At 50.1% G+C, this 20,403-nt stretch overlaps 9 protein-coding genes across 9 annotated transcripts; 5 read left to right on the top strand and 4 right to left on the bottom strand.

Annotated features, from left to right (window-relative positions):
• Nucleotides 1-289: 289 nt before the first annotated feature.
• ASPVEDRAFT_891914 (sugar porter family MFS transporter) lies at nt 290-2,342 on the top strand (the record flags this gene model as incomplete). Its single annotated transcript, XM_040818554.1, has 7 exons — nt 290-449; nt 509-577; nt 631-711; nt 765-906; nt 961-1,255; nt 1,335-1,729; nt 1,790-2,342. 7 exons carry the CDS (start codon nt 290-292, stop codon nt 2,208-2,210), a joined length of 1,563 nt encoding a protein of 520 aa, XP_040670189.1. The 3' UTR covers nt 2,211-2,342.
• ASPVEDRAFT_788969 (uncharacterized protein) lies at nt 2,228-4,122 on the bottom strand. Its single transcript, XM_040816621.1, has 4 exons — nt 3,962-4,122; nt 3,383-3,904; nt 2,508-3,322; nt 2,228-2,452 (listed from the first exon to the last, which is right to left on the bottom strand). Exons 2-4 carry the CDS (start codon nt 3,897-3,899, stop codon nt 2,246-2,248), a joined length of 1,539 nt encoding a protein of 512 aa, XP_040670188.1. The 5' UTR covers nt 3,900-3,904; nt 3,962-4,122; the 3' UTR covers nt 2,228-2,245.
• Nucleotides 4,123-4,762: 640 nt separating this feature from the next.
• ASPVEDRAFT_85822 (response regulator) lies at nt 4,763-5,537 on the top strand (the record flags this gene model as incomplete). The annotated part of the gene is made up of 2 exons (XM_040817747.1): nt 4,763-5,158; nt 5,220-5,537. The coding sequence occupies 2 exons, from the start codon at nt 4,763-4,765 to the stop codon at nt 5,535-5,537; spliced, it is 714 nt and encodes a 237-aa protein (XP_040670187.1).
• Nucleotides 5,538-6,158: 621 nt separating this feature from the next.
• ASPVEDRAFT_30882 (uncharacterized protein) lies at nt 6,159-6,725 on the top strand (the record flags this gene model as incomplete). The annotated part of the gene is made up of 1 exon (XM_040810398.1): nt 6,159-6,725. One exon carries the CDS (start codon nt 6,159-6,161, stop codon nt 6,723-6,725), a length of 567 nt encoding a protein of 188 aa, XP_040670186.1.
• Nucleotides 6,726-7,145: 420 nt separating this feature from the next.
• exg2 (putative exo-beta-1,3-glucanase) lies at nt 7,146-9,786 on the bottom strand (the record flags this gene model as incomplete). The annotated part of the gene is made up of 3 exons (XM_040807210.1): nt 7,146-7,566; nt 7,625-8,631; nt 8,686-9,786. The coding sequence occupies 3 exons, from the start codon at nt 9,784-9,786 to the stop codon at nt 7,146-7,148; spliced, it is 2,529 nt and encodes an 842-aa protein (XP_040670185.1).
• A 1,308-nt stretch (nt 9,787-11,094) lies between these two features.
• Nucleotides 11,095-12,225, top strand: ASPVEDRAFT_85820 (glycosyltransferase family 32 protein; the record flags this gene model as incomplete). The annotated part of the gene is made up of 1 exon (XM_040817746.1): nt 11,095-12,225. The coding sequence occupies one exon, from the start codon at nt 11,095-11,097 to the stop codon at nt 12,223-12,225; it is 1,131 nt and encodes a 376-aa protein (XP_040670184.1).
• A 942-nt stretch (nt 12,226-13,167) lies between these two features.
• On the bottom strand, nt 13,168-14,572 carry ASPVEDRAFT_43912 (glycosyltransferase family 31 protein; the record flags this gene model as incomplete). Its single annotated transcript, XM_040812931.1, has 2 exons — nt 14,494-14,572; nt 13,168-14,126 (listed from the first exon to the last, which is right to left on the bottom strand). The coding sequence occupies exons 1-2, from the start codon at nt 14,540-14,542 to the stop codon at nt 13,168-13,170; spliced, it is 1,008 nt and encodes a 335-aa protein (XP_040670183.1). The 5' UTR covers nt 14,543-14,572.
• A 1,119-nt stretch (nt 14,573-15,691) lies between these two features.
• ASPVEDRAFT_43911 (uncharacterized protein) lies at nt 15,692-16,574 on the top strand (the record flags this gene model as incomplete). The annotated part of the gene is made up of 1 exon (XM_040812930.1): nt 15,692-16,574. The coding sequence occupies one exon, from the start codon at nt 15,692-15,694 to the stop codon at nt 16,391-16,393; it is 702 nt and encodes a 233-aa protein (XP_040670182.1). The 3' UTR covers nt 16,394-16,574.
• Nucleotides 16,575-17,794: 1,220 nt separating this feature from the next.
• Nucleotides 17,795-19,808, bottom strand: ASPVEDRAFT_85817 (serine/threonine-protein kinase; the record flags this gene model as incomplete). The annotated part of the gene is made up of 6 exons (XM_040817745.1): nt 17,795-18,817; nt 18,869-19,024; nt 19,084-19,288; nt 19,342-19,453; nt 19,524-19,646; nt 19,766-19,808. 6 exons carry the CDS (start codon nt 19,806-19,808, stop codon nt 17,795-17,797), a joined length of 1,662 nt encoding a protein of 553 aa, XP_040670181.1.
• Between the last annotated feature and the right edge of the window lie 595 nt (nt 19,809-20,403).

Raw genomic sequence — 20,403 nt, 5'->3', positions numbered from 1 at the left:
TAGCCTCCAAACATTTAAAAATATGGGGAAAGCTTCCGCTTTGTTTCTTCTTCCTTTGCGAGAACACCCCCGAATCTGTGAGACCAAAACGTGGCGAGGTATGTTAGCTCGGCAAAATAGAGCCGGTCCAACATCCGGTTAATAGACCATGACTCCTGTATGGTCCCACCGAAAGTATAAATCCTTGTAACATATCCTCTCTGTCGCACACACACTCTCTCTGGTCGTGGCCTGAGATATCCAGGCAATCTCCATTCAAACAGACAATTGGTGGTTTGATGATACCATCATGGATACTTCAAAAGACATTGATGAGAGAAAGGAATCTTCTACAGAACATGTCGAAGATTCAGAGCGGTTCTCTGAAGCCATCCAAATCCCTGAAGTCGTCTGGTGGAAGCACTGTGGATTGCGTAGGCTCTATGTCATGATGCCTATACTATTTCTCGGTTAGTTAAGAGGAGATCGGTTCGTCAACGTCAAGTATACTCATGGCATCACTTTTCAGGGTCGACAATCAATGGATATGATGGCTCGCTTCTGAACGGACTTCAGACAATGCCTCCATGGCGAGAGTGTGAGGTGTTTCCAAGTACTGTTCAGTTGACCTAGCTAACTGACACGGAACAGACTTTGGAAATCCAACCGGCTCAACCTTGGGGCTGCTAACCGCGATCCACAACATCGGAGGCATATGTGCTTTGTTTTTCTGTAAGATGCTTTTTCAATGAATGATATATACTAACACGCCTGTCAAATAACAGCTTCATACCTTGCTGATCTGCTAGGCCGCCGGACTTGTGTATCACTGGGCACAATTGTGTTATTTGTAGGGGTCATCGTCCAGTCTGTCCCCTCGGTGAATCGGGGCATGTTCATTGCAGGAAGGTTTTTGGTTGGTCTTGGGTAACACTTCCATCCTGGATAAATGTCAAAGACCAAATGGACTAACTGAAATAGATCAAACATCAGCCAAGGCGCAGCACCTTTGCTCGTAACCGAGCTTGCTCATCCTCAACACCGAGGGACGTTGACAACAATGTACAATACACTGTGGTATGTCGGCTCCATTATTGCAGCTTGGACAGTCTTTGGGACCATCAAATACACCTCAAATGCATCATGGAGGATCCCTGTCGCGCTTCAGGCTGCTATGCCTGCCATCCAGTTCCTAGGTGTTTGGCTACTGCCAGAGAGTCCTCGCTGGCTTTGTGCAAAGGGGAGAACTGAAGATGCATTCAATACCTTGGTCAGGGTAAGCATAGTTGGGGCATTCTTCTTACTTTCGCTTGAACGTACTTGTTCCCGACCTCCAGCTAACAGCGCGAGCATAGTATCATGGCAACGGAGATCGAAATGACACGTTCTGCGAATGGCAGTTTCATGAGATTCAGAGCACAATAAGGCTTGAGAAAGAGAACTCCGGGAATAGTTGGGCACTCCTGGTCAAAACTCCCGGTAATCGAAAGCGACTGCTCCTTATTGCCATGGTTGCGTTCTTCTCCCAGTGCTCAGGAAACGGGTTAGTTTCGTATTACATTCACTCTATTCTTCAGTCGGTAGGCATCACGTCTTCCAGTGACCAAGCATTCATCAATGGAGGGTTGCAGATATGGTCATTTCTTGTGGCAATCGGGTTTTCGGCTTTCCTTGTCGACGTTCTAGGACGCCGGAAGCTATTTCTGATTGCCGCAATTGGAATGTTGATAGCTTTCAGTATTTGGACTGGGTATGACAATAAATCCTACCTCATCAGCAGAATAATTAGGATCTAATCCAACTGTTGTAGGTGCTCGGCGGTATACGCTCAAAATCAGGACTCAGGGGCCGGAAGTGCGGTGATTGCGATGATCTTCCTATACTATGGTGTTGCTGGCTTCGCGTGGCCCGGTCTCACTATCGCCTACTGCGCCGAAATATTGCCATTCAATATCCGAGCCAAGGGCCTTGCCGTTAGTCTCGCCCTAACCGGCTGCTCGTCAGTTTTCAACCAGTATGTAAACCCAATCGGACTAGAGGAGCTGCAGTGGCGGTTCTACTTTGTCTATATTGCGATTCTCGTCGTTGAATGCCTGTGTGTTTATTTCCTCTTCGTGGAAACGAAGGGCCCAACTTTGGAAGAGATTGCGGTATTGTTCGATGGTGAAAAGGCAAACATGTTGAGTTCAGAGGAACTGGGTATCAAATCGAAACCGACCGTGGCCAAATAGCCAGGCCTAAGCCGAACAGGCGAGGTGCAACCAAGTCATTCCAATCTTACTGGTCGAAGGATGGAAAGTGCATCTTCAGCGAATTTGTCTCGTTCGGCGAGATAATCCGTGGCTGGTGGACGAAGATTTTTCTCAATCGGCAGGGCATGTTGAAGCAGAAATTTTACTATCCACTTATCGACCACATAGACTTGGTCTGTTGAGCGCATGCAAGCTTCTTGGAATGTGAATAGCCGTGTAATCTAGGATACATTAGTAAAAGCCTTATTGAAATTCAATCACGCCACAGGGGCATACCATCATATTCACGTCGGGCCAATACTGTTTCAGTTTGAGGAGAATCTGAAAATTAGAAGAAAGTCGTCTCCGAGTGTCAGGCAATTCGCTGGGCTCCCCAAACAATAATGTATGGAGCAAAGCCGATGACGATATTACCGTCATGTGGGAAACAATGAAATATACAGCTTCACACCCAGCAATCCCGTTGGACAAGTTCAAAAGGTCACTGAAAGCTGCTGCGTGGTACTTGCAACGCGCTGCAAACAGGTTTTGGTTGGGAACCTGTGAAACAGTAGAGTCCAGGTAATGAAAGTATAACAAAGTCGAATAATGATGATAGCCCAAATGAAGAGCAACAAAAGTTGCACCAAGTCCGAGCATTGCATGGTGTTCCAGGTTGTCTTTCGTGTGTGCCACATTGGACGGAAGGTTCTGAGCAAATCTCTCGAGTTGCAATGCCAACACACGGGTATGTTCCTCCGTCTGGGAATCGGTTAGATCACCGTTAGCAAGTCGTTTATGTAACTCGTGTATCTTTCCAAATATCCGAGCGAGTATAACCATGTAGCCCCAAAGGCCGGGATCGTGGTCTTTTGCCGTAGTTCTCATTCTTTGCTCCCCTGGTCTCAGCTGCCAATATTCCAGTTCTGGCATAGGCAGCGGATTTTCACTCGTATCCGAAATCTGTCGTGGCACATCTAAGCCAGCTGATGACCACTGGTCAATCATATATAGCGACCAGTATGTCCGAATTTTCATTTCTTTCATGATGCTGTCATCTTCCGGGCTTGGTTCAGGGAGACGAAGAATCAAGGCCATGCGAAATGCTATTCCTGGTTCAGTTATCAGAGCTTTGTACGGATTAAAATAATGCCCAAATTAAGCGCGCCTACCGAAAAAGAGCGACTCTCCGCTTGCATCTCCCTCTACTCCGCAAAGATTACCTATGAGAGTAGCAGCATGAACATTATCCAGTGTCACCTCATCGAGTGTTCTCTTGAAAGACTCTTTGGCGGTTTGAAAAAGGTCATAGGCACGTTCCCGTATATCTTGGTCGCTTGATAACCGGGCAGCCAAAGCCAGAATACTGAACAGGACCGGTTCAGGTAGCGCTCCAGCTTGCACCCGGGACTTCAGAGTTGCTGGGTGGAACAGAGTGTGAGGTTTGTCGTGGATGCGCTCTATATAAATATCGATAATCTGGTTTCGAGACACACCGTTTACTTTGGTAGAGCTCTCGGACGCCATTGCTGCTGGAGCAATGGGTTTTGGGCGAGTCGAGCTCAACCTGGTCAAAGAACACTCGAGACCCTTCTGGGCACATAGAGTGCAGGTAGAACGAGAAACAGTGTCAAGTGTGCATTTCCGCTTAGCCGTACGGCACTGGCGGCAAGATTTGGCCACCTTCATGGTCACTTCCAGGCAAATCAGATGGAGCACGGTGTATTTGTTGGGGCTGCAAGTGGACCTACAAAGCTCAGGGATATAAATGCCCGGCAGACCTGAGCCAGTAGTAGCGATGGTAAAGGTAATTCTACAGGTCTCAATAACAGAAATTTGCGGCTGATCAAGAGACAGTGAGAGATTTGAAGATGGCGAGATGCAAGTCAAGCATTGGGTTGGAGAACGGCACCACCGACACGTGACCCTTCAATTGAAGTATACAGCTTGCCATTTCAACCTACACTCTCGATATCCATTCTGTCATCTGTCTTGAGCTTCTTTTTTCAGGCGAGTTCTCGTTCAAGGTCATGGTTTTAGGATGCAGAGGCACAGTAGAAACGCAAGTTGACGAACATCATGCCATACACATCCACGTTTGCAGTACATAAGATTAAATATCAGTGTTTTGAGAAATTGGTTATAAGCAACAGAACGACAAACCATGGTCATGTCTGGCATATTCAGTACATCTTAGATTGTGTCTGGGCGTGCTGTCATGGAGGCTATTGTGCCGAGCCTCGCCATTTCCTCTTTGGAACTCAGTGCGTGCTTTCCATGGAGAGAGCACACCTATCCTATTCATGTATTATACGTACTCTACAACTTCTTTCAGGAGAGTTGCCAAACTAAATCCATTATTCACATTCGTTAAAACCTGCCAGATCTACATTCATTAGTTTTTTTTACCCTCAAGCTCTATACTAACCGGGTCATCTTACCACACCCGCCAACATCCGTCTCTGGTAAGTGCTTATCCGTGGTCCGCAAGATAAGATGACAATATTAACATTTCTGGTCTTATAGATACAAAATCCAGCGGTGTTACGAAGATGTCTGCACTACAATTCCCGGAACATCTCAAAATGACGAAGCGTACCGGTTACGATGAAAGTGATAAGACCGACTCAACCGAGACCCGTCCGCTACTGAAGGCTGAGAGTCCATCGCCCCCTGGCTCATCCGAATTGTCCATGGCTGTCCGAGGTAACTCTAATCCGAAGCTTAACGACGTTGATGCAATCCTCCCCGTCACTGGCGAGCCAGTGCTACATATCCTAGTGGCTGAACACGACCCTGTCACCAGAGCCCACCTGAAATCAAAGTTGGAACAGTTAGGACATGACGTGCAGGTGGTCGTCAACGGACAAGACTGTGTGTCGTTGTACCATACAGTGCTATTCGATGGCAATCTGCCTCCCTTTGACATCGTTCTTATGGGCATAACTGTACGGACACATCCATCTAGATATTTCTTTTGGGGGTATCCTCTAACATGAGTACACACAGATGGACCGTATGAATGGAAATCGAGCCGTAGAGGAGATTCGCGAAGCCGAGAAAAATGAGTGGGCCTCTACGCCCTCCGGAGCCAACCTTCCTCGGCGTCATGTTCCGGTCTTCGCCATCTCGGGGGGGCACCAAAATGAAAATAGTCGTATATGTTTTACTGAACTTGATTTCGATGGCTGGATCCCAAAGCCCATTGACTATGATCGACTGGAAGTGATCATGAAGAGCATGCTGTCGGATGATCTTCGAAACAAGACTGTTTGTACGGGTGAGACGTGGAGGGCTGGGGGCTGGTTTAGGGCAAAAGAGGAGTGAGGCATTGATATTGACTGGTATTGGGCTGGTAAGATCAGATCACCTAGTTAGATGGAGTACTTGGGTGTCACTTAAGTAGACTAGAGGATATGTGGTGTTGGCCCTGGCTGTCGGGAGCACGGGCACTCCTTCCTTGTTATTAGTTGTGTTAGTTGCAAGCTGTTACTCCTACTACCACTTACCACCTACCTTACCCTGGCGTTCCTTCCACAGTACTTAAGCTTCCTTCCCACTCTTTCCACTCCGTACTGCTGAAAGGACCATGGCCCTTGGCTTCTTTCGCTCGTCCATCTTAACTATCAAGCAAGCTGTTCACTCTTAAGAATGAAAACCAGGAAGTCCCGAAAGCGAAAGCCGCTTTCGAATCTGGGTAGCCCTAAGGCTAAAGTGAGTAGTCGGTTTTCAAGTTATCTATAACTGGTGAAATCTAACTCTGGGAGCCAGCAGTTAGGAATAGTTACTCGTTTGTGAAACCTCTTCTCTCGCCAACTTCGGGTCCTCTGTCAGTCGCTCACCAGAGAACGAAGAGTCCGAGACATCGAACCTCGAGCAACTCAACGGCGATAGCCTTTTGGCCAACAACCACGGCCGTGAAATGTACTCCGAGACCAGCTCCATGATATGAAACAAAAGCTCCGCGACACCAAGGAACAACTCGGCGACACCAACCAAGCAATAGCCAGACATGATGGCCTACTCAACGCGGATAGCGATAGATGGCTCAACATGAGGTATAGGACATTCTTATCTTGGACTCGGGAACACCAGCAGTCTAACTCGGCACAGAAAAAGAAAATCGCCAAGTTCAACGTACTTATCCACGGTGCCGATATCGGCACTGATGCCCGAATGTTTGAAGAGAAAAGGCTGGAATGCTTCGATCTGTTTAGCAACCTGTACAGATGCTCTGTTGCTGTTGCCCGGCGTTTGAGTAAGATTGACCTCTCTTCTATTCAAATAGCTGGAATTCCGCTAAAACATACTAGAGCTCGATCAATTGACATTCATCCTTCGAGCCTTGACCTCGCTGGCCGAAAACTGCTGAGAAAACTCAAGAAACAGTCCACGTCAAGAAGCGGTGTTCACTCACCTCAAGTCCCGCCTCCAAGGGACCGACCCCGAGACCCCCATACCCGAGACGGAGACTGCGATATTGAGCGACATTTGTCAGGGCTTCCGTGCTGCTGAGGGCTGGACTTCCCCATATTTACCTTCTTTTCAGGAAGCTTATAATATGTAAGGCCCCTTGCCTTCCCAGCTGCATATAGAAGAGTCACTAACCAACTAGTTGGTTACTTTCAGGGGCTAGTTACGCAAAGAGATTTCTCTTCAGCGTTAATCTACCTACTTTGTCAAGGCCTGCCTTTGCGAAGCCTCTATTCTTAGTTCTTACCTCACGCTAATTACACTACACGAGACACTTCCAGCCTCACATAATGGCAAGGCTAAATTTATCGCTATTCAAAATCAATAAAACAGACATTCATAAACGTGGCTTAAAAAATCGTAATATCTAATGCAGGAAACCGTATGACACAACACCAACACAACAAATATGCAAATAAATGGGGGTCTACTGACTGGGACGCAAAACATGCAAAGAAAATATCAGAAATACTCCCCCAAAGACCCGAAACTCGGTACATCATCCCCACACTTGAAGCTAGGGCTATACGCCTTAGAAGGCATATACCCATTCTTCCAACCACTCCGATAACTCCACTGCGGTGCCGACTCCGTTGTCCACGTCCAGTAGAACCAGCCCTGCGCTGTCTCAAACGCACTCATCTGGGCTTCCGCATACGTTTGCAAAAATGTCTTGTAATCATCCGAGTAGTCTGATGGGTCTGCGTTGGCGTTTGCGCAGCTGCAAGCGGGACCTGTATCCTGATCGGCTGTATAGCAGTACATGGTGTCGTCGCCTTCGGTGTAAGTGCCTTCCCAGCGGGTGCCGCGGCCGACATTGTTGAGGTTTTCAGCGCAGTCGGTGTCTGCTTGTGACCATTCACCGCATATTGTGGGGCCCCAGCTTTGGTTCTAGTCAGTATACATAACAATGAGAATGAAGTGGGAGGGGAAGGGCATACCCTGACGAAGTGGTGTTGATTTCACCAATCATAGCATGCCAGTCGTTGCAGACGAGCTCGACCTTTGCGGTGTGGTTGAGGACGATCTGGCCTGTGTTGAAGATGGTGTATTGATGGGTATCCAAGAGGAGTTTCGAAGGGCCATCCTTGAGCATGGATTTCCATTTGCTAAGGTTGAGGAATCCGTCATGGAAGGCGACCCAAGCGGTGATGCCGTTCTTTTGAACCATCTTTGTAGCTTCAGTGGTCCAATCCAGAACCTTCTCGATGTCCAAGGAGAGCATGTATGGTTCGTTGGCGAGGCCGTAGATAGTGACGACATTTTTGTACCGGTCTTGCGAGAAGAATTTGGAGACTTTGTCGTGAAAGTCAAGCGCACGTTGGGCATTTTTCTCGCCATCGCTCCCATTCAACCAGTTAATACTTCCTTGTCGTCCGCTATGGTTGAAGCCATTTTGACTACCCGGGAGACCATGTGGATCGAGCTTGACTCGCAGACCATACTTACGACAATATTCGATGGCGCGGAGGAGGTAACGCCAGGAAGTCTTGGGTACATACGGCTCACCGTCGATGGGGTCCACTGCCCAGTAGGAAAACGGAATCCGAACGTGGTCGAGTCCAGCATCACGGATATCGATGAAATCCTGTTCGGTGACGAAAGTTGCGTAGTGTTTTTCAAGCACTTCACCGGCGGAAGTTCCTAGCTCTTTGGTCAGCGTGTACTCATCGATCACATCTGATGAGTATCCACTGAACATAGATGGCGTTATCCAAGGCTCGAGGGAAAGCAATCCTCCCAGATTTACGCCGCGGATAGGTTGCGATCCGTAAGGAAACGGTTTGTTCAGTGGTGGTACATTGTCGTTTGCTCTGGCAGAATCGTCCCATTTGGAGTTCAGGCCCATTACAGAAAGGCCGCCAACAGTTTCGCTTGTATAGGTCACGTTGAAGCCCGTAGTTTCGTACCAGGTCCATGGATCCAAAACTGTTCCTTGCGCGGATTGCTAGCACCAGTCAATATCGTTATTACGCAAGGATGGGGAGCAAACCAAACGTACCGGAATACTATCACGATCAAGCCCGTCAAGTGCCGACTTGTCACCACCGCTAGAGCTGGATGAACCCCCTGAGTCATCGTCGGATCCTCCGCCTTTTTTCTTCGATACAACCACAGCAACGACAATGATTATGATCACGATAACAACAGCAATAGCTCCACCTATCCACCACCATTTCTTCCGTTTCCAGAACGGCGGCTGTCCACCTGAGTCATCGCTCTCTTTCTCCCAGCGTTTCTCTGTTGGCAGTGGTCTTCCGCCCCCGCGCAAACGAACTTCCATATCGGGGCCTCTACCTTCTTCTAGATAAGCACCCGACACAATACGACCTTTGGACTGGCCCCGAGGAACCTCGTCGGGGAATGGCTCAAGCGCACGTGTGTTCCCTTCAACAGCTGGGCGTTTGCGTCTTCTTTTTTTCTCTGCCTTTTCTGCTTGACGTCGCTCCTCGCGGTCTTGTTCTTCATGCTGTGCTCTAAGCTTAGCCAATGCGTCTGCCTTGAGCAATCCGGCGCTGCTATTCGAGGACTCTGTGCTCTGGTGCTTCGAAGTTGTACCGCCTCTTTCTCGTTCGCGCTCGCGTTCCCGGCGGCGGTGCCGTCGTGCCTCGTCTTCCAATTCCTCGTCGTCTAGATCCCGGTTCCGCCCTCCTTCTCTTGTTCGTGACCTTCGATCCCGATGGGCGCGCGGTATTGGACTAGCGCCATCATCATCATGAGTTCTCCGCCGGCGGTGGCCACCGTCCCGGTCCCGTGTGCCTTCGCGTTTGCGAGGGGAGGTCGTAGGTGAGGCTCTCGGTCGTTCGCGCCGTCGCTCCGTATCCGAACGGTATCTCCGCGAATCCTCCGCCGCGCGATCATAAGCTCTCGAGTCTTCTCGTCGGTCTAATTCGTCATCGTCGTAAGAATCATCGTATCGTGGATCGGCACGTGCGCGGCGGTAGCCATCGCGGCGGTATCGTCGATCGCGCGGGCTATCCTCGAAATCCTCCTCGTCGTCTTCAGAGTCGTCCTCGTGGTATCTTCTGCGGGACTGGATGCGGGAGTGGTCTCGATCACGGTCGCGACCATACCGGTCCCGACTGCGGGATTGGCTGGGCATGCAATTCAGTTATCTGGAAAATGCGTGGAAACTTGTGGTCGAATGTCAGTCAGCTGGAATGCTGTTACTGCCCCGCGGAAGTCTATTCTGGGCAGGACTGGCGCATCGGTGTGAGGAATAACCTCAAGAAGTGGGAGACATGCGCAGTCAAATTCATTCACAGAATTCTCTCGCCAAGTCGTCGACAAGAACGGCCAAGGAGCTGTTGTGCTGTTGTCTCGAGACGGTTGCCTGGGATGTTGCTGGATTTCCTAATCGGGATAGCGTAATACTGGCACGTGCGCAGCCAGATCTTAGTTGGGCGATTCCATGGTAGATGAGCTAGTACCCGATTTTTCTACCGTTATCACGACCAAGCGCGATTGTTAATGTTACAAATTGAAGCTCTAGTTAAATTCTTTGATACCCCTCGTTGCCAATATCGTTGTACTTGTCAGACGTTGATCGCCAAAACACCTGCATTAGGTAAGCGAGCCGGAACATCAATCGACCGCCAGCCGGCGCAGAGCGAAGAGGCGAGACCGCGCGGCGGACGGCGCATTCTTCGCTACTGTGGGCCCAAATATCGAGAAAAAAAAGACCCAATTGGGCTAAGGATTGCCTCTCATGGGCACACCCAATAATACGCGCCACTCGGACACGAGCGTGGCTGGGGCGCTGGACTGGCAATAAATACGGCCACAAATAGCCCAGCCGCAGACCCGTTCTCGCCTCCCCAAACAAATCAGATCCTCAGGCCCAGCCTTTTCTCCCGTTCGTTCAGGCAGGGTCTTCCACGGCGGCCAGCCAAGGCCCCAATAGGAACCAACCATCCCCATCCACTTGTCTCAGGCCTTGAGCTTGGCTTCCTTCCTGCGAAAGGGCCTCTCCGTTCATCTTATTATTTGCTCCAGAGGCGATCCACCAAATCAAACCCTTCTCAAATCTCAAGCGGCTGGCCTTGACCCACTGGCTAGTAGAGATCGTGAAGAATTTGGGCAATTCCTTGATCTTGCTTTGTCCGGTGTGCGATTCAGCGACTTGTTATCAATTTATGAGCGACGAGGACGACTGACCCGGGGCCCCTGCATATACCCCTCTCGATTATTCCTTTCATCAGTGCAAAGCCACCGGAACCTCACCGTCCCGCGCCATCAGCACATTCTGGGTGGAAATAATAATCCCAGCCATGAATCCTTGCTGAAAAAAGTCTTTGTCCATTGCATATTCACTCCTGGGTCAAAGTTCACTCCCAGCCGTTCTTTTCTTACACTTCTGCGAATACCCTGACCTTCATTCTCTCGTTACCAACTCCTTCGCTCCGTTACGATGGCGGGCCTGGTGAACAGCGCCAGCCGTTATGGCATGGCCATTTTCGTGTTCCTCCTTATTTTCAACATGTACCTTTTCAACCGCGTCATCCGTCTAAACAGCCAAAATGAGACCCTGGAAATGTCGCTACAAACCTCCCTCCCCACCTTGATCACCTCGCAACCCGAGCTCGCTACTGTGACGATCACGAATACTGTGATAGCTACGACCACCGTGGCCCCTGAAACGCAAGCCGAACCGAATAAACAAGATGACACGGGCTACAGCGCAGGTATTAAACCACTCCTCGCACACCAGGCTTCCCCTGAATTCCCTGCGAAGATCTGGCATAAATGTGGCCCCAAGGGTGTCAGCGAACCAGTCCAGAAGTACGTCGACACATGGTTCACGAAGAACCCCAACTTCCGCCACGAACTCCTCACAGACGAGAGCGCGGACCAATACGTCCGCGAAAACTACGCAGAATGGCCCGAAGTCCTCGAAACATACATGGCCCTGACGGTACCCATCCTCAAGGCCGACTTCCTCCGCGTGCTCATCCTCTACGCCGATGGCGGTATCTGGAGCGATCTCGACGTCACCTGCGAGGTCCCCGTATCCGAATGGATTCCCGAGAGGTTCACCAAAGACACTGAGAACCCCATTAACGTCGTCGTGGGCCTTGAATTCGACGGATGGCAATTCGCCAGCTGGACGGTTATGGTGAAACCCCACCTCCAACATTTCAAGGCCGTCATCGAGTACGTCGTGAGACAGCTCAAATACCAGGCGAACGATAACCACGTCTCTGTATCCGAACTCACGAAACCCATGTTGACCGATGTCGTCGCCGTCACAGGGCCTCAGGCCATCACAATGGCTCTTCTCAGGAGCGTCTCCGAAGAAACAGGCCAGGAGGTCACCAAGGACCAAATTCGCCATCTGAAGGAGCCCAAGCTCCTGGGCGATATCCTTGTCCTCCCTCAGGCCGCCTTCGCGGCGCTGCAGGGCGGTAAGCCGACAGACCAGGGGCCATACCTGGTCTCACATTGGTACTCTGGGTCGTGGAAAAACGACGCTGGTGGAGAAGAGGGCCAAAACCAGAACCCGCCGAAGGCCGCGGCGACTACTTCTGCTTCATCCTCATGATATACAATGTGCTTTCCGATTCCGATAGCGATTTCGATACCGATACTCTTGCGTTTTCAGCCTTTACACTTCTTTTCTCTTCTCTTCTATTTATTTTCTCTTTTCTCTTCTTCGATTCTATATTATATCTTTTACTCAACACTTTTGTCTTACTTTACCCTTTTCTCCCATTTTATATTTCTTAATCCTTTACATCATTCCTTGGTCCGGGTTTTTACGTGTTGCATACGAATGATTGGACGGCATGTATTTAGAAGTTTGTACATAAGATAGCTACCTGTACACCGGCATGAGAAATATCCACTTAATGTGTCTCAGGCATAAAAGGCCAAGCAGGACAACCTCGCGCAGCCAGAAGTAGTATGGTAGTATGTACTGCATATGCAACCCAGGCCAAATCTAGTCTAAACCAAACAAAAATTACCATGCTTATGCATCCGTGCTATCCCGCCAAAATGGACAAAAAAAAAAGTTAAAATGAACAGCAAAGGCCGCAAGAGCCTGAACAACGCTGCCTGCCTGCGGCGAAGAATACCCTCTCTCAAGTCCCAGCCTCGGAAAAAGAGGATGACCACTAATAACGCGACTCAATCAATGAGGCTCAACCCACTTCACTTCCTTGCAAGGATTCGCCTCTCGCCATTTCTGGATTTCGTCGACCCTCCACCCGGAGTACCAGCGTTTCCCGTTGCCCTCTGGCTTCTTTGAGCCGCCAATGAGGAAAGCATCCGTCGAGATCTCGCAGTCTCCGTCTGAGTTGTATCGCCATTGAAAGCACCGCGGGGTGTCGGTGCAGGCCTGACGGCATGTTTCGAGCGATGATGTCAGTGCACCGGCGAACTTGATGGGGATGTTGGAGAGGTTATCCCAGTCTTCTTCGTACTCGCGGGTGTTGTTTTCGGGGAAGGGGAGGTAGGAGAGTTCGGCGAAGGTGAGGGGCTCCTATTGCGAGTGAGTGTTAGTATGCAATTGTAAAGACGTGAAAGCTGGGGTTTGGAGGGCGGTTCGTACCGTTAGGTCCTGCCTGGCTTGTTCGAAATCGAAAATGGCAGTTCGCTCTCGCGGGTGAAGATGATGCATCGTCACGACGGGTTGGCACCATTGTGAGGGACCAAAGCCAAGAGTAGAAGGTTTTTCTCCGTTAATCTGTGGATACATATTTTGCACGCCCAAGTCCAATTCCTGGCGGATGGTGTTGGCCAAGACGGAGTCGCCGCAGCAGTTGCTGGTGAAGACATCGTCATATTTATTCGCGAGTCCGGCGTGGTCTCCAATTAATTGCTCGAGAAGCTGTCCCGAAATAACAATGCCACTTCCACCGTGTGCAAACGGGTCGTTCATGAAGTATTGGATGAAGCCGTAGTAGAGGGGTTCTTTGGGTGGCGAGATCCGCTTCATCCAGAGGATCAGGTTCGTCCAAACAATGTAAGTATCCGTCTCGAAGAAAAAGTACCAATCCCGACCAGGGCGCTCCAGCCAGGCCTTTTCGACCAGATGCAGGAATTTGTACTTGTCCAATTTCCATGCCTTGTCACCCTTCAGGTCGGCCATATCCTGGTTCGTACGGCGGTACTCCAGCTGCTCGCGGTACAGTTGAAAGTCCGGCAGTGTTTCCTTGAGTGTCTCATTGAAATCGGCAAGGGTGTCGCGGATATGGTATGGGCCAATTCGTTCCTCGAGGTCAGAGAAGAGGAGGAAATCCTGGACGCACCCAAGGGTGGTGAGCAACTGGGTGGGGAGCTTCTCGTAAACTTCGGTCGCCCCCGTCTTGATCACAAAGACGATGTTTCCGGGGTCCGCGAAGGCCTGGCATCGGCGGTCGCTCTGCACGGCATTGCTGGGGTTGTGCTGTGTGATAGTACTGCTACCGGTTTTATTACTTGCTTCCAGGACCGGGGTCCCTGGCACATGATCTGATGTAAACGGAATGCCCTCGTACTGGTAGAAGAGCAGCAGCGAAGTGCAGACCAGGCAGACGGCGGCCAGCGCCACCCACACGGTCCTCCGGGGTTTAAGATTCAGCCACGTGTCTGACAGGCCCATGGAGAGTGGGAATTGGGGAAAAGATGATGGATAAAGATGCAAGAAGAAGAGCAGAAGAGAAGTGGTCGAAAGGAATCATTAAAGGTACTGAAAACAGAGCTTTCTGGAGGTCCGGACAAGGATGACGAAGCCAGGGAATGGAACTGGAACTGGAACTGGAACAACGCTTCTCCTCCTTGTTCGCGCAATCCTCTGTTCTTCACTCTGCTCCACTGCCTCAGGAACTGCCATTCGACCGCCCTGTGAGCACGATGCCCACATGATTCACAGGCATCGTCATCGCCTGTTGAGGTCTCACTTGTTTCATGGTTTCAGACGCCCGCTCAACTCCGGGTGCTGCCTGGCAGCCTGCCAATCATGCAGCCACCGGTCGCTAGCGCGCACTAACCAAGTCCGCGCCTCGTTGCCGCCTCCACGCAGTCCCGCCAGGCGACCGCACAGGCTGGTCTATTCTTGATCATCCTGATGATCATCCTTATTCCTGCCTCAAATTCTCTGCGGCTGGTTGCGCCTCTTGATTGGCATTGTGGGCGGCTGTGGCCCTTTGTACCCGACAAGTCAACAAGATTATTTTTGGACTCGGCACTTGGCAGTTGGCACTCTGCACTCCAACATGCTGGATCCGATGTCATCAGGCGGCCAAGCCTCTACCGCTGCTGTGCTACTATCAGTTCCTCATTCCAATTCCCCGGACTTCAACGTTCAGGAGTAGTATCAAAATGGTTCCATGCCATTCTCCACTGCCCTTGACCTAGACCACCTACTGCGCTACTGCTAGACCCCCATTATCCGGGTATTTAATACTACGTCGCACTGGACAATTGACTTGCCCTGCTCAGCCTCGTTCTTCGCAAGAGATAGCAAGGCTAATCATGAATCAAGCTCTGACCCTGGAGATCAGGCCTCCAACCGGCGAAGTCAAGCGGGAGATGGAGTGGTGCGCTCCACAATAAGACCCTGTGTGGCAGGGTATGTTGCAGATTGGGGCCCGGAAAGTAAGATCTCTCCCCTAATATACGGCGTAAACCCATCTAGCAGTCTGCGTTTAATTCCCAAAATTTTACGGTTTATCTTATCAAACAATCAATCATGCGGAACATCCTTTACTTCTTATGACACCTTTCACACTGTGTTTGCTCTCGAGAATCGCCCTCCGCAGGTCCCAGGTCCAGGAAACCTATTCATGCTTGGGCACAGCCAACCAGACTTGCCAAAATGCAGCTCCTCTTCCTATTACTGTCCGTCTTTGGCGTCAGTCTCTGCTCTGCCCAGAACGTAAACTTTTTTGTTGTCCCCGGGTCTCGGCCGGCCCAGCTCAATAGCGGAAACAAAACATCAGACTACCCCGTCTATAAGCAACATGCTAGCACCCAATTCAGTTGGAATACCAATTGGACTAACGTCAGTCTGATTATGTACCAAAATGAGAACTCATCTGCAATCCGGCTTTTCGGTATGCACACACCCTGGTACCTGCAGAAAAATGTGGGAAAATATGAGACCTCATACTGACAACATCAAAGAAAACAGAGAAAACGGCCCAAAAAAATACACATTCGACATGAACCCAGACGTCAACTTCACCTGGAACGACGTCTTCTTCCTCACTCTGTGGAATGAAAACCAGCAAACAGAAGGCGGGCCTCGCTACTTCTCAAGCTCCTACTTCCGCATCAACACTTCAGATCCCTCATCCCCTTCTCCAGGCGGCGGCAACAACAACAACCCCAAAAACTCTGCCTCCGGTCTCTCACGCGCTACTAAAATCGGAATCGGCGTCGGCGTAGGCGTAGGTGTCCCTGCCCTGATCCTCGTCGGTGCTGCCGTCTTCTACCTCCGTCGCCGCTCAAAAACCACGGCTGCCCAAACACGACAAGGGGCTGAATGCGGTGCTGGTGCTGGCGCTAGCATGGGCGGGTATTCCAGTCAACATCCACCGGTATCAGAAGTCAGCGGTGACGCGGCATACAAAGCAGAATTACCAGACGAGTCCACCGCGCCGTGCAGAGCGGAGTTACCAGGTGGGTTGACCACGCCGTCGAAGCAGACGGAACCGAGCGAGGTAGATCCGACGAATGTTGGTGTTGGTGTCCAGTCTCGGTTTATAGAGTTGCCTGGGAATTGATTTTGTATATGTATATATATAAAAAAAAGCTTTCTTGGTTGTATATACGCATTTAAAGACCACCTTGTTATCTCCCCCCGTCATGGATTAATTTATACTCGACATGCGAGCGCTGGGGTCGTGAAATTAAATAATTACTCTCGAAACCAGAGATAAGAATAGCCTTACGACGCTCTTAAACATTTAGTACACTATGAATGCCTCAATTTGCAGCCTTTCATAAATGGATATGCACTCTGTATTCCCGTACATAGTGCCTGCATTAATTACGATTGATCCTATTATATTGCGTGATGCCATTTCGCCAACCTTACATGCCATGATTGTTCTGTGTATGTTCCTCGGTTCCCGATCCGTTCATGTGACTCGAATCCTCACCGCTCGAGTAAACAAAAAGATCCCTTGCCCGGGCTGAATGGAGAAAAGAATGTATTCAGAATGGAATCATCCATAGATACTTTATAGCTACTCGCTGTCTTAAATTCAAGAGTACAGTAACCATGACCTTAAAGCATTAAGTTGCTAACACGATAATATAATATTCACATAAACCAGCGCGCACGCGGTGTCCATTCAGATATTCTATAGAACTAGTGGTATGGAGAGAGTATGTAAGTCGAGCATCATAAATTACAAAAAGTCCTCCAGCGTCAGGCCAACAACAAAGCGAAAGTGGGTATAGATAGTAAGCACTATAGTTGGTATCAACACCAACCAACGAGCCCACTGTCAATCTCACCATCCGTCTATTTCAATCACGGATAATACAACAAAGACATGGCCATAACAGCAGGGTATGCAAAAAGGTACATAGATACCAATCACGACGCAGAGCAAAACAGATATTTGCGATTGCGACTAGTGCATTTGGATGAAACGAAAGAGATATGCAGATGGATGAGAGAGATTAAGTATATCCGGGCATCATATGTCAGTCAGTGAGTCAGTAAGCCACCCCGTTCTGTTAACTCCGGAGCCACCCAGGAAAAAGGAAATGAAGGACGATGCAAACGAAAAACATCAAATAGATCAGCGCTGAAGCCAGGGGAATCAGGAACCAAAAGAAAAACGAAGAGAAGAAAATTGATTATGGTAAATTGATTTCGAACATCGCCGTATATCCAGCACTTGGTTTCGATATATCCCCGCAACCTTGTCATGTTCAGGTTGTTAGATTTGCTATCGATTTGTAAACGTCATATATTCTCGCCGCATTGCCGAGGAACAGAGTTGTCCAAGACTATTGCTGGATCTGTATGGTGTAGACTGCGATTCTCGCCAGTTGAATCATCCAAGCCATGGGCTGGTCTCGGTATGCCTGCTTTGAACTTTTTACAGGGCACCTGAAATCAATACTGCCTTGAGGGTTATTTTGAGGGATAACTCATCCCGCGCATTCGTTCAGCTGATAATTTGTCGGGCTCCCTCCTTACCGAGAACACCAGGTTCTTGCGGCTTGGGGCTTCTGTCACGTCCCTTCTTGCGGCTCAAGAAACCAAGCATTCCGCCGTTGTTAGACTTTCCTTTGGTGGCAGGGTCGTAGCCTTCTGCAGGGAGAGTAGTACTTTGATCGGCAAGCTCACTCCAGCTACCCGCTTCCTCGAGAACCATTTGCACGCCGCCGCCCTTGCTGGTCTTGCGCCCAGTTGGTCGAGCCCTTCCGGACGGCGGGGGGACAAAGGGCCGATGGAAGTTGGGAGCAGGAGGGGGCACCCCAGGTGGCGGGGGCGGCGCGGACGTCGGCATTGACGGGCTGATAGGATGGCTGGTCGTGGGCTCTATAGCCTCACCGATAGAAGACTGGTTGTCTGGCAGGGGCAAGCGAGCGGGTGACCCTTCCGTACGGGCTGGCGAGCCTCGCGCCGAATCAGGTTGGGAGTAATGCCGTGAGTGCGTCGACGAGACTGTCGTCGTCGTTTGGACACAGTCTTCAGGGCGCGTAGCAGCCGCAATTGCTTCGGCTGCATTCCCACGATAGCTCATTACCGTATAATCAAACGGCTCAAACATAGTTTCGATGAGTCGATGGAGTTCGTCTTCGCGAATTTCCTTCGCTGTTGCATCTTCCCTCAGCTCGGCTCTTGGTTTCTGCCTTCGGGCCCTGGCTTCAAGTGGGGCTTCCTCCAGGAGCAACTCTTCCAAATCATATGTTGCGTCGAAATTCGTCTTATCGCTCGATGGGCGGAACACTGGGGGCACTTCCTTTCGCTCCAAGGCAGCAAAATCGATATCGGCAAAGAACTGGTGCGACATGAAGCTCTCAAAGCTGACCGCGCCAATTCGCCTACTCCGATCTTTTTCCATCAACGCGGACATGGCTCGCAGGCAAGGGATGGAGACCGCGGGGTTCGTGACATAGTATTTCGGTTGCGCCTTTTTGATGTTTTCGCTAAGAGTATCCTGAGAGCGGCCTTCAAAAGGTCTCTGTCCTTACATTAGCCCGGATGGCATGGTAGAAAAGGGCAAATTACTAACCTTGTTGTAAATGCATTCGTAGAACGTAACACCCAATGACCACCAATCGACTTCGAAATAGTAACCTCCTCCCTCATACACCTCGGGGGCAAGATAAGCTAGCGTGCCAGATTTACTCGTCAGGGGCTTCCCAGGTCGGAAGTCTGATGCCACGTTCTATTGTGGAGAAAGCCAGGTTAGGGGCGACACGATCAGAGTCGGAACGGAGAACCTACAAAATCTGCCAGATGGACGTGTCCTTCTGAGTCTAACAACACATTGTCTGGCTTGACATCGCGATGAATAATGCCTTGCGAGTGAATGTACCTCAAAGCACATCCAAGTTCAGCGAGCCAAAACTTTACAGCATCCTCAGTGAAACATTTTCGTGAGATGTGGAAGCGCAAATCGCCGCCATTCATCAAATCCACCACAATATAGCTTTTGTGAAAGTCAGCAACATTGAAGACGGGGATTGGCAGATTCCAACGCACATGTACTCAATATCCTGAAAGCTGTACCGCAAGTTACAAAGGAAGGGGTGGTTGAGGTGCTCGAGCATTCGACGTTCCCGAATGATATTTCGTACACTCTCTGAGCGGACCACTATAGCAAGACAAAAATTTTGGTCAGTAAGGGTCAAGAGAAATCTGCATTGGTAAAGAAAAATACATACCTTCCTCTTTGCGAATATACTTCAATGCAAAGGTCAAGCCCGTGTCCTTCTTCTCGACGATGCGGACCTTGCCAAAGGCACCTTTGCCGACAACTCGAAGCAGCCGGAACTGGTTCAAGTTCACTATCGCAGAGTTAGCCAAATCTTGCACCAAATATATTTTTCCGGCGCGTCTGGCGGGGTCCGCGCCCACTGCCACTACAGGGGTGTGATAGGTCCAGACCCGTTCAGGTAGCACATACCCTCATTGTCGGAGGCAACCTGTCTCCCTTGGGAATTTCCCATCTAGAACAGTAGTCGTTATGACAACAGAGGTGAGATTGTTGTTTCGCGTCACCTGCGACAGCATCCCATTCGAACGTGTATCGTATTGCCGAGGCAGACAATCCGTGATCAAAGCTGGTCGACAGCTGGAGAGAGGTCGGGGAGGACGGGAGAAGGGAGTAGAGAGAGCGGAGGAAGAGCGGCGGAGGACAGGGTTTATAGGGAGATAAGCGGATCGAAGGTTCACCGCATGCAAACCTAGACAGAACAAGTCAGAGGTTAAAATTGAAGGTCTCAGGTAGACAAAGAGCAGTCAAGGTCGGCAAGGGCGTTTGTAGGGGGCAAGGAACTGCGGCCGAGGCAGGTTGGCAGCGAGGGTGACGTACCAGAGCAAGAAGAAAAAGAGCCAAGATAGAGACGGTCTGCAATTCTGGACGAGAGGGAGTGGGCTTGGATGAGAAGGGCTCAGGACGGGCAGTGGTGAAAAGGAGACGGTTCGTGGCCTGGCGACGGGGAAGTTGGAATGAAGATGGAGGCGGGCCGCTAGTCTGCGCAGTCTGAGGTGGAACTGGGATGCGATCGAGATAGACAGCAAGAAAGTCGACCAGAACAATTA

This window comes from Aspergillus versicolor, assembly GCF_001890125.1.
Source record: "Aspergillus versicolor CBS 583.65 unplaced genomic scaffold ASPVEscaffold_7, whole genome shotgun sequence".
Classification (NCBI taxonomy): domain Eukaryota; kingdom Fungi; phylum Ascomycota; class Eurotiomycetes; order Eurotiales; family Aspergillaceae; genus Aspergillus; species Aspergillus versicolor.
Note: the sequence above shows the minus strand (reverse complement) of the source record. Positions and strands in the feature narration are given on the sequence as shown.

Coding starts and splice junctions, on each gene's coding strand:
- ASPVEDRAFT_788969 (XM_040816621.1), bottom strand. CDS start 3,899: ATGAAGGTGGCCAAATCTTGCCGCCAGTGCCGTACGGCTAAGCGGAAA. Junction 3,323..3,382: donor CGGAGAGTCGCTCTTTTTCG/GTAGGCGCGCTT, acceptor TAACTGAACCAG/GAATAGCATTTCGCATGGCC. Junction 2,453..2,507: donor GGCCCGACGTGAATATGATG/GTATGCCCCTGT, acceptor AATGTATCCTAG/ATTACACGGCTATTCACATT.